The 13204-nt window shown below is 40.3% G+C and overlaps 1 protein-coding gene across 5 annotated transcripts in view; it reads right to left on the minus strand.

Moving 5' to 3' along the window:
* Positions 1-13204, minus strand: part of LOC122773304 (muscleblind-like protein 1) — a 63937-nt gene that overhangs the window by 34998 nt on the left and 15735 nt on the right. For all 5 annotated transcript variants that reach the window (XM_044031889.1, XM_044031887.1, XM_044031891.1 and 2 more), the window contains exon 2: positions 8157-9183. In XM_044031889.1, coding sequence (XP_043887824.1) covers positions 8157-8330 — 174 coding nt within the window. In that variant the 5' untranslated portion in view covers positions 8331-9183. The remainder of the gene's footprint in view (positions 1-8156; positions 9184-13204) is intronic.

Genomic DNA, 13204 nt, shown 5'->3' on the forward strand with positions numbered 1-13204 from the left:
CACTCTGCTCTGAGATGCTGCGGGTGTTTCCACTGGAGGAGCCCAACACACACATCCTGTGCTACTTGCTTTAATTGAGGACCAACGTCCATGAATGTCACTGTTAGCCAGGTTTTTATACAGAATATAAATGTAAATGCACTTTATTAAGGTCCCGGTTCCACACACATAGAGAAGTAACGTTCGTCTGCTTTGGTGTCTGCTGGAGGAGCTCTGACCTCTGACCTCTCCGCCTGACACACTCATTCTGGTCTAGTTGTTAGTTGTCAGTGTTTAGAGAGAAGAATAGAATAGAATATACTTTATTAATCCCTTGCGGGAAATTATTTCGTCACAGCGCTCCAGTGTACAAAGGTAACTAGCAAGTTTGTACAGAATATTAACAAAAACGCTCCAGTATCAAACTCCCAGTTCAACAAACTTGCAGGGAAGACATTTGAACCATTCTAGTGGTAGTTAAACAACATACTGCACAGATACAATATACATTATTATAACATGATCATTTATTGTTAGAGCAATATAGGTTTCATGTTATAACGTGATAGTTTACAATTTTGACCCCCTGCATGAGTTTAGTGATTTTTAAAACACATCTATTTATCTGTGATTGTTATAGTTTGTGTCGTGTGCTCTAAATGCAGTGTCGTGTTTGTGTTCTTTCCACCTGCAAGTGGTGCTGCAGGAAAGTTAGGTGTTGTCTTACATGATTTGTGAAAATAAAGGTTATTATACAAAGATTATTTTTGGTGAATTGTTGGATTACCCTCGGTGAGAACTCCACACACTTTATTACAGTATATTGTTTTTACAATAAACTTAACACGCAATCCTAGTGAAACCTATATTGTTCTAATAATAAACGTGTCATTATAATGTGATGCTGTTCTGTTTTTTATTTTGTTGGTGTGGCAGCAATACACTTCTAACATATAATGTGTGAAGAGGAGAATCTCTGTATTTGCTTTACAGGGACTTGAAAAAAGCAAAGCCGGTTCTGGGCATATTATAATATAATAATAGTTAAGACAGAAAAATCTTTATTTATTTTATTACTATTTACTATTATTTATTCCTATGCGGAATATTTTTTTAATCTTTTTTTGCAAATTCTGCTTGCAGTATCCATATGTCTACTGTAAACTTCACTATTGACCACCATACTATATCATGTTGTATGACTTGTTTATTAACGTTAGTCTCACTGTCTGACACTCACATTTCACTTTTAGTTGGAAAATAGCTTTGTTTGTCTGAGGACTTACTTAAAACCACTGTGGTCTGTATGTGTGTGTTGGGTGACATGACACTCCTCGTCTAGGGCACCAAAATGCAAAGAAGCCATTGTATTTAAAGTGATAATGGGGGCCTAATATCATCATAATGACACTCTCAAGGATGTGTCTGTATAATGTGTAACCAAACACATCGCACTGTTGTACGAGTAAAATACATTAATAGAGCCATTGTTTTTCTTAAGCTCAGGCTTAATCATAGGCTTGTCTGTCAGTTATGGATCAGGGCTTGGAACCAAAAGTTCTGAGTTATAAATGGTCAAAAGTGCAACATGGACAACGTCTACAAGGCAAAGTAGACGTTGACGTCGCTGACAGCGGTCCAAAGGCAGTCGTGGCTCCCTGTCCTTGCTGCACTCCGCCCTGTTTCCTCCGTCTCTGCCACACCACAGCCACACCTTTGACCATTCACTGCAGTCCATCACCGCTCGTACGCTCTCCTTATGAATTCTCCTCGAGGTGCTTGCACTGCGTGTGCAGGCTTCCTCTACCCAAACTGAGACACTTTTCTCTATGGTTGAGTAAATAATTTGCAAAAAAAGCTGTTAATTGTTGTTTTCGTCTCTAATAATATGCAGTTCCATGTTGCGCACCGACTGTGCCTTAATCACATATTTCATTTATCACTGCACTGACTGGCATTTAATTAAATTGAGTTATATCTTCCTAACATTTACATACAGCATACAACAGCAAATAGCTAAAAATGTGTTTAGTGTCATATGTCATGTTAACGACAATAATGACAGCTATTAAGGGCTGTCAGTCTTCACACATTAATCAGGATTAATTAAGGGATAGCCATTATTTAAAGACAAACACATTAATCACGTGCAACGTCTTTGAGAACGTGTCAGTCACTCTACCTGTACCATCTTAGACTTGTTTGTATAAGTTAACACATGTGTGTCAAAACCCAAATCATAAGAAGTGCAAGTGCAAACGCTGACACATGAACATCTCTAAAGTAGATATGGTGTTACATCAGGCTTATTGCACTTCTTTAGATCAAGCTAAAACTAAAATTCATTCATTTGATTCTCATTCTACAAACAGTGGTAAAGGTAGCTTTACGTTGTTTTACACCGTCGTGAATTGCAAATGAATACAAATGTAAACATGTGAAATGTATCCTGATTGTGTGACGGATCACAGCTAAGAATGAAATTATTCAATTGACAGCCCTATATATTTGTCTTTTTTTAACCACACTGTAATTGATAAGAAATAGAATCAATAAGCACAGTCGATAAAATTCAAACGATACCCGACCCTGTGAAGAACATGGTTGAAAGTGTCCAACAACAGCCAGAAACAGCATCTGTTTGGTCACCTGCACACTTTCCAATTTCCTGATACAGTCTTCATAACACCTGTAAGCCACTGCAGATGTGTGAAACTAAAACCCTGAAGCGACAAATAAAAGTAAGTTTATCTTCAGTTAATAGCAGATGCCAGAATGGCCAGAGGAGAAGAGTCTGAATATCAACTCTCTTCTTAGTCTACTGCTTGAACAATTAAGCTTTAATGAAGATAAGGTAATATTAAACTACACAGACATGCAGACCAGCAGCTAACTTCTAAACATCAGACTGTCTGCTCCAAGCCAAAAACACTAGTTCGAAGTAAACCCTGCCCCGTGTTAGATAGATTTCTGTTTTGACCTTAATATGTGTCGCTACATCAACTCAACTGCGCTCTAAAAATGTGCCAATTTAACTAAGTTTATTAGCTGCCAATCAGCAGCAATCATGAGAAAGAAATCAATGTGAGTGTCATTTGTAAACTGTGCAATTCTGATTTATGATCTCACATCTAATACGCAAACTCAAATGCTCAACCTGCAGCCTGTTCAAAAGTTCCCGGAGAGAACTGTCTTTGAAAAACATTAATGACAGTCAAACCCACTGCCGACAAAGTCAGCAGGGTCATCGCTGACCTGTCCATTGCAGCAGCAGGACTGTGACACTTTTGGGTCATTCCCTGCCCACCACAGCCCAATTCTTTAGTTTACTGTATTTCGTCAGCCTAAATACACCCCCTAGATTTACATTTAATTCACTTCTAGTGAGATCGGTTTGTCTCTCGCCGCTAATCACAACAACCTGCTGAATTCCTGGGAGCGAGAATAACAAGAAACTGTTGTTTGTCTTTGAATTCCATGTTAACTGGTCCAGAGGGACCCATGTGAGTTTGTGCAATCAGCCCTGCAGTACGTCTTCTTCCCGTAAGTTTCTGCATTGCCCCCACTGAGAAAGAACATTATTGCTTATTATTACTCATTAATACTCATTACTCTTAAGCTGAAATCAGACCGGCTGCGGAATAGAAACGTAAAGATCCAGTGAGGGAGCGAGTGACGTTGGAGCTATTAACCAATTTGCTCCGACGGAACCGAACGGAGACAAAGACATGTGTGGCTGCATTTGACCTGCATTTAAAAACAAGTAGGACAGGAGAGAGAAACTAAAGGGAAAATAATAGATGCAGGCAAAGACAGTTGATGTAAACCATACCGTACCTAACGGACAAACAATGGCTGAATTTAACTTATAGCCTAGGAAGATGGCAGGGTTAAAATTAAAGGCAGGGTGGGAGACCATTTTAACTGTATCTGTTGGATCATGGGGAATGAAAGCACGACTCATAAAAAGGTGACCAACATGAAAGTGTTGCAAACACTTTGGCCTATGTAAGAACACGACTCGAGTTCTGCTTTCCTTTTAGTGCCTTAATTTCTGTTTATATTGATTGTTTGTTTTTTTTATAGATTCTGCAATGGTAAGATTACATTCAATTTCACTGTACATTGCATTCTACTCAACAAAACATGTAACATTAATCTTGTCATTTTTATATATAGTTGCAGAAAAGTTAAATTTTATATCTTCAAAGCATTAAATACCGAAACAGAGGTAGGGAAAATGTGTGCTGTGTGTTTGGACTGTGTCCTCACATCCTTTCTCTGGTCCTGCTGTGATTCCAGGCTGAGGGGGTCAGGTTCGCTCTAATATCAGCCAATCCTGCAAACTACCTCTGACTCATTTCCTGCTCGCCTCTATCACTCCATCCTCTGTTACGCCACCCATCAAATGGAACTTTCCACTACAAACACCTTCTTTATATAACAGCAGATGAATGGGACATTTATGGGCGAAAGAAGGAAATTAAAGCATCAGCACACAGGCTTCAACGGCTAAAAACAGCCACGGCTGTGGTTTGAGGATAAGTTATTTTATCAAATCTGAAAAGTATTTTTGGGAATATAAAGAACAAGTGGCTCATATGACCTTTCTATTTTTATGGCCAGCTTGCATTCAAAAGGAATGAAAGGTGCTATGACAGATTGTCCAGAACTGTGAAGCCATGTGTACCACAATCCATCCCGTTACCATTTTCTTTCTCTCCACATCCTACTGTCTGTCCTTCCCTATCCCCTTGCCCCTCGCCAATGCCGAGCTATGTGTTATGAATTCATCTGCAGATAAAGCAGATCTATCATTCTGTCATGGAGGCAGGGAAGGGAGGCAGAGTATGGAATGCCCTGGCACTGAGAGCAGGGAAGGGCTCTAAGCGTAGCGCTACGCTTCTTCGCACATTCCCTGCTGCGCCCTCTCCGGCTCAGTCTGCCTGTCTGTTTTCATGATCCACGAAATGCCTTAGCAGTCCCCCCTTTACCATTCCTGTCTTACCTGTGCCACACAGCCCAACCCCACGCCTGCCATCCAAACCAACCAGCCCATAACTACAATCACACAGATCCTGGCTTAACAAGAAATCCCCTCCTCACATATAAACCAAGGTGTGGCCTGAACTGGCTCGACTGACTTCCAGCTCTGGTCTCTAGTTACACCAAATAACAGCCTGCTTGCCAATCAAGTACGAGACAAATCACAGGATGTGTGCACGACGCGGTAGACGGACATGTAAGAGTCAGAATCGTCGATCGCTTTGGCCAAAAGACACAGATTAACTGAAGGGATGTCACTCAGTTGCCTTAAATTCTATATAAACGTGCACACATACTCATCATCATATAATACACGACGTGACAAAAGATCCCTGTTCGCCCACAGCTGACATTTTTCACAACCTCACTGTTTCTGGTAAATTAGAAGTGTTGCTCGCTTGTTTGTGTGTTCTATCCACCCTGCATTGTCAACACTGTATCTATAGTTTTGTTCACTGTACTGTTTTTGTCCTGCTTCACAATACGAAAAGTGTTGCTTGTACTGTATTACAAGCCGATTTAATGAGAGTATTTTCTCTTCTTTCAGCACTTTTAAAGTCCTAACTTTGTCACATAGAAATATGTTTTTTTTTTTATATATATTAACACACCAATAACTCAGTATATTATTTGTGCTTTTTAATGACAAATGAAAAAAGGCCAAGTGTCTCATCTACAGATTGCACTGAAGAAGTCAACATGTACTTGGAGCACGGGACAGAGTTAGCACCCATGGAGAGCACACTTTGTTACGGGTGGAAATATCTAGCTGAATTGAATGGGTTGTCACACGTTCATGATCCCGAGATGATACAGAACCATAGAGATTACCCCCGTCCCCTATTCTTCTGGCATCAGCAAAGGAAGGTTAAAGTGTGTGGTTCTGAAATGTTCAAATTTAAATTATTTACAACAAAAACACTCACAAAACTATTAATGGGTAACTAAACCCATGCTAACACTTCCTAATGTCATAATCTGGATTAAAAGATGACGTGGGCTTCTGTGAAGCACACAGAAGAAGTGAGCTCAATATGTACGCTGTGTGAAAACTAAAATACCTCGGCAACACATTTTATGTTACCACCTGGAGGTGGAGGATAAACAAACGGTTCCCGTTGCTGTTGCCAGTGAAAAAAGTAGCAAGTGATGACAAAAAACATGTAGCACATCACAAACTCTTGTTATTTTCATTGCAAAGGCTTTAGATTGTTTGTTGTTTCCGTCCTCGGTTTTCACTGAACTATGTCCCATTTTCTAGTAAATACAATTGAGTATTTAATGATGGATACTAAATGTATGCATAAAAATGCAATTATAATAGTATATATTAATATATATATATATAATATTATAATTGCTTTAGAATCGTTAAAGAATCGTCATCGAATCAAGTCAGGAGGTCCCTAAAAATTCCCCCCCCACTAGACCCTCATATACACTGGTTTTCACCTGAAAAAAAAGTGGTTCAGGGTTTTGTTACACCTCTACTTTGTGTTTAGCTCTCAGCTGCTAATGGATATAACTTTGTTGTTGACATTGGTAAACATTATTACTTATTATATTAAGAGCACAGTAACAGTTGCTGAATTAAGAACATTCATGACTAAAGACACTATCGCTAGTTTCCAGTGTTAAACCCATCAACCCAAATATGCTTCCAAACGACTACTGTGCAGTACAACTATGCTGCTTTTCCTGGACTGGAACAAAAAAAACATCCCCAGAGAATATTATGTAAGACACGATTATGTCATTTTAAAAGTGTATTGGACAAAAAGAGAAACTGTGAATACACCATTGACACAAACTGTGACAAAAATGTGGCCGGTCGTTGCTTACGCAGATAATATGCAAGAATTTAATTTTTCGGAACGCTGTCCTGCAAAATTAAAGCGTCTGGTTTATTTTCAAAATAAAAGCCCCCGGGTACTACCTAAATAACACTCTTGCAAATCCAGCGTTCTCTTCTCGTTCTCTGGTCAATTGGTGAAAGATCTCTTTCTTGTGTTGTTTTTGAATTAGCATTAGCTCCAGCTTTCCTAAAGGGTAACGGGAGCTTTGAACGTATTCGCTGGGTGTTGATTAATCGAGCGCACACAATAAGCATTCAGAGGAATCCCTGTGTTGGGGTCTGTTAATACTGCAGATTCTCTCAAAGCCAATTCATACTTTTGGTTTCCATCAGTTCAATGAGGTCAGTGATCATCTGTGTGATAAATGTCATCGTCCACTCATGTCCACTCGGGTCCACTCAGGTCTGCACAGAACGAAATACACATACTCTGCGTAGATTGGAAGGGAATAGATTGTAGGATCATGCATGAGTGAAATGCAAGCTCATTGTAGTGTGAATGGAACCACGGGCATGAGTGCACAGCATACACAACTCCCTGAAGACACATGGAGCACTGGTTTTTAGCATCAGGTAACAATGAATATGCGGTGTTCTCTACTTAATCCCTTCATACAATATTTTTTATGTTCACTCACAATGTCCTGCATGGTCCCTTTTATTTTCCTCCCTCTTCCAAACTTCTCTGCAGTTTTATACCCCCCCCCCAACCCCCCATCTGTGAGAGAGCACGAGGAGCTGCATAGTGGGAGTGTGTTGTCTCAGTGCCAGGGCAAAAATAGAGAGTAAATTATAGAGTCTTCTGAGAACACCCCACTGCGCTGTATGACCTCAAAATAACACACAGACAAATCACTTGCAGACTCACATACAAACATGAAATATACACAGTACGCTGTCCTACTTTTACATTTCCCATTCTGTCTGTTGAAACTCCAGCGAGGTGCCAACAGACGGACCGTTGCCACACTTGTGTGTTAGTGAAGGAAACTCTGAGTCTAACTCACAGATGTTAATGTGATTTTGGCCACGTCTCAGCCTACCAACACACACACACACACACACACACACACACACTTAGATGATGCAGGTTTTCCTGATCATTACTTGTATCAAGGGCTGAATCTTGCATCTTTAATCTCCCAAAGTAAAGCTTTTAACATGATGAGACGAAGCTCGACAATCCTTTTTTTCAAAGGTTGAACCAAAAAAAAAAAGAAAAAAAGAAGAGAAGCCTGGGAAGTGAATAATGATCACAGGTGTTTGTCATACTCACCTTGAGTGAGTCAAAACAGGCAATGACTCTGCCGTTTTCCACTTGACAGCTCTTGGCAGGGTGGGCAAACTTGCACTCGCTGTCCGGCCGCGAACACGTCCCTCTCTGGAATTCCCGACAGACCTCCAGTGTCAGCCACTTTGTGTCCCGGATCGGTGTCACATTCACCGCCATTTTGAACCAAGTAGTAGGGGTCGATGGAGAGGAACGGATATCCAGCAAATGCAATTATGTGTGCGTCGGTTTGGTTTTTAATGACACTTTGACGAATGAGAAGAATGAATGATGTAAAGAACCTGGGAAAACATCCAGGTTTAGGAGGTTCTGTCCTGCGGGTATGGTTCTAAGGTGAGGCCTCGACTACCACCTGCAGCCAACACTGACAGTCTGTTTGTGGCTGTAATAAAAATCCTTCACTTCCTGTCACCCAGGGACGAGGCTGGTGGTGGCCACAGACGTTTGCCTTTCAATCTAGCGCTCGTCTTCTCTCTTCCTTTCTTTCTCTCTCTCTCTTTCCCTCTCTCGCACACACACACCAGTTCTCTCGCCTCGCTCCACGGCTGAGCTGTCAGTTGAGATGAATGGCGAAACGCATTATCGATTGAGTCGGCCCATGATGAAACGATGCAGGGCTGGAGGAGAGGAGGAGGGAGGAGAAAGAGGAGGAGAAAGACAAGGAGGAGGTGGAGTAGTTGGGACAGCAAGGGGGACGATCTCCTTCCGCTCCCAGGATCTGATAAAAGCGGTCTTCTCTGTCAGAATCTGAGTGCAGAGGAGGTGGGAGTGGTTGACTTCCAGAGAAGAGGGCTGATTGACATGGATGGCGAAAGGTCTGGCTGGCAGAGGGAGCAGGGGATGGAGATGGGAGGTGTCAGTGGTGTGGAGACTTGCTCAGTGGGTGGGGTTGGCAGTCCTGGTGCTCCTGGGGTGGCTGGCAAACTCTGGCGGACCCAGAGAGGCACAGAGGCAGAGGTGGCTTCAGTGGAGCCAAACAGCCCCAGGGGTCAGCGAAAGAAGGCACTTCTCTCTATGGAAGGAGGGAACAGTTTCAGTGGAGGACTTCACACAGGCACACATTTAGATTCATATACACACACTTTCATTCAAATATGTTACCCATTCATTTACTTGATCATCCTCTCTCATGTTGGCCCTCACAGCACAGAAACAGCCAAGCTCTCAGCTAGAAAATCAAATCAAAACACCATCTCACTAACAGTAAAGCTCATTCATTCAAGCGCAGACAATTTATTTCAAAGGACAACAGTGAAGAAAAGGAGAGAGAGACAAAGGAGACAAAGGAGACACTTTATATGGGGCTGTGTACACAACAGTTAATTAAGAAATGTTCAGTGCAACTGTGTGCTATGATAGTTTCCTTTAAAATGAAGATCAACATTCAAAAAGACATGTGAGCTCAAATAAAGTGCATGAAAAATAAAGCAATCTCACAAAGGGAATACTTAATCTCTCTGGTGTATACAAGTATGAAATAGATGCAATTTATGTTTGTGGTCAAGAAAACAAAGTACTTTTACATTGATATCAAATGTTTGCATATTAATGTATCAATCAGTGACTTAATCAATAATGGCCATTCTTGATTTGGACCTGAATGATGTTGCATGCAGATGGTGGCCAGTGAAGACGAGACACTTGATAACTAGCTGTATTCACACTGAGTCAGAGCAGTTAACAGAAGTAATACCCTTGTGAACATGTTTCGGAGAACTATCCTATTACACAGCAACAAGGTGATATCCAGACAGAAGCTTGTGGGCAACAATAAAATGACTTTATTTAAAGTAACATCCCCGTTATTAGTACCTATGTTCTTCATACACAAGTGTTGCTCCTAAATATAAAGGATTGGGGTGATATTTATTTCACAGTCCTTCTAGCAGACATTATTTTAACACCTGACTACCTGAAAAGCAGTCCTCACCTAGATATGTGGTGAGGGCAGGGTGTTTTTGTTATTATTGATCAGTAAATTCCTTGTTATCCTCGGGAAAATGTGGCCCATGAAGGGAGACTTTGACCAATCACATGTTCCTTCCATGGAAAGATCACATTCCAGTACTGGCAACAACTTCCTCTGCTGCAATACTTTGAATTGAATGAATTCCTGGGGGGAAACGTGTCTTTCAGCGTCGACCCCCCCTCATCATGTTCAAATATTTTAAATAATTATATCTAGAGCTGCAACTAACAATTACTTTCATAATAAACATAAAAATGTTTTAAAAACCTTTAATGATTTCTTTGTTATCCAGAGCAAAGAAATGAATAAAATATTCACATTTATGAAGCTTAAACAAGCAGAAATCTTGTTTTAGTCATGAAAAAAGCTTATTATCGAAGTAGTTGTTGATTAATTTAGTAATCAATTAATTGTTTGAGCTCTAATTATATCAATTGTTCCTTATTAGTTATCTACAGTGTTTGTATGTCCAATAGGTGGCAATGATGTACATGACCTAAGAGAATTTCCTTGTTCACCAGAGAATGAAGACGCCAGTATGTCATCCTGTCTGTCCAGGCTGCGACTGTGCCAGCAGTAAACAGTGATTCGGGACTATTCGAAGATTCAAATCAATTTAAGGAGAACAGCTATGCTGCAAAAAGTGCAACCTTTGTTTCAGCTTGTCACGATAATAAGCTTAACTGGGCAGCGAGATGTGGATATGCAAAACATATCAGCAGACTAAGCAGAAAACAAGCAGGTGAAATATGACTTCACATATTCTGTGTGTACTTGTTCAACAAGTGGAAAGATAAATGAGTTATTGTCCACTAACTCATGAAGCTTTTAATAAACTTACCACTGAATACACCTGCAAACAAAGTACATAGGATCTCTTATGTGGGCTGAACTACTTAGGCAAGACAATGACTTCAGCAAGGGTTACCAGAGAAGATAAAAAAATCTTTGTTGAAGGAAATTCAGGTGTTTTTGAAACTGGGTCTTTATTTTTTTATATGTGGCCATATTTTGACCATTTTTATTGAGCATAACACAAAGGGGTAAACAGTCTTTCAGTCCTTCATCTCAAATGTGTCTGACAGAGCAATTACATGTCTCATTTTGGAATGCATCAATCCATTTTACCTTATTAAGTATCAGGGCCAACAGTGATGTTTACCTTTCCACCGATTAAATGGATAAATACTGCTTCTTTGTCTATGTAATTATACAATTCACTTCATCCACTATAAGGTGTGTTTATTAACTCAGAGCAGACTGTGAAGGCTTTTTTTTTACTTTGTTTTGTATCTTTGCTCAAGATAGTATTTATGGGTTTTATGATTTTATGTTTTGATTAATGTTAAATCCAAAGAAAACCGCAATGAATTCCAAACACAAGAATAAACAAGAATGCAAAAAAAAGATACACACAATACTAATACAACACTCTGGAATTTGAAAAGGAAAAACCCAAGGCTATGAATGCACTGGGGACTGATTAACTAAGGAGGCACACGTACGCCAAAAACCAACAAATGAAACACTAAGACACAAGTCACATCAGAAATCACAGCAGATTAGTCAAAACAGTCATTTCAAAGTAAAGCAGACCATGACACCAAGGACAAGGGAGACCCACGGGACTACACAAAAAGTGACCCCACCACCCACACGACCTTTCACCCTGTGTGTACCATGCAGCTACAGCCATGGTGCAACTCCTTTGGGACCATTCCTTTTCAAGTGTCTCAAACGTCCTCTCCTCTGCTGCCCTGATTCTCCAGGTTGGCCTGGTAATAACTGTGTTTTTGCTAAGTTAGGCCTGTTCTCGCCAGTGTCACCCTTGTTTTATTAAGATATTATTATTGTTTGCGATTCATTATATCACAGAAGTAATCTACCTTTGGAAAAAGATGATAAGATATTGTTTATTAACCCCTTCAACTATTCGTTATAGAATATGCACACCTTACCTGACAAGTGTAAGCTCTTTCATCAGCAGGTGAGAAACAGGATAATACCTTTGTTGTTAAAAAAGCTTTTTTTTGTGTCTTTTGTGCTATAGCAGCTCCATTTGCGATGTTATATAAAGCACAGAGATAACGAAAGACATAAAAACAATGAATCCCACAATACAGCTTTTCACGAGAGAGAGAAATAACCTTGAATTAATTTGAATTTGTATGATGCCGTTTCAGAGTGAACACAAAAACACGCTTCAATCTGATCCTATTAAGGTGACCCGATAGACAGACCCTGTATCTATACTTTCAATGTAATAGTTTATATTTAGAATTTAACACATGATTAGGATCACAGACAATGTTTGTTAGCTCTTAGTTGTTGTTATGTAAGAATAGTGGACAGAGAGGTTATTGGGCAATGTAGGTGACCAGAAAGAACAAGCAAGAAATAGGATCGCCTGTTGTTGTTTAACTAATCCCAACTGCAGCCAAAGAACTGGAACCCTTTTAAGGTCTGGCAGGCTACTAGAAGCATTTTGTTCCTGAGTTGGCTAAGGTTTCTTCAAATTTTGAGGAAAAAGTAGTGAAGGCATGGAATTGAGGATAGGTGCTCTATTATTTGTCAAAGGGTACTTGTGGACTTGTGCTGACCAGTTTAAAGCCAAAGAGTCAAACCATATATAATTTGGTAAAACTATGTATGACAAGACTCAGCCAAAGTACACAGACACAGATAAACCTCAAGCTACAAAGAGGCATCAAGTCTGGAGCAAAGGTGAACAAGAAGACAGCACTCAACGGCGAACATCAGAGAGGGGAATAAAACAGAGAGGGCTCAACAGAGAATAGTGAAGATCCCGCCAAACGTGTCAGGCAATTACCACTGAACCCACGGACCAGATGAACAAACCACTACAGAGGCTAGAAACCCAGCAGCACAGAGACCTATCATTAGCCTGCAGAACAACCTGCCTAGTTAGGAGAGGCTCACCTGGCAGAGAAGGTTGTGGCAAATGCAGGACGAGATGGTGACAATATACCTGCTGTCAGGTGTGTTGGGACCCATGTTGACATTTTGCAACAGAAAGTTCAGACGTTGTACGATGTAACTGACA

Source organism: Solea senegalensis, linkage group LG8 (assembly GCF_019176455.1).
Source record: "Solea senegalensis isolate Sse05_10M linkage group LG8, IFAPA_SoseM_1, whole genome shotgun sequence".
Classification (NCBI taxonomy): Eukaryota; Metazoa; Chordata; class Actinopteri; order Pleuronectiformes; family Soleidae; genus Solea; species Solea senegalensis.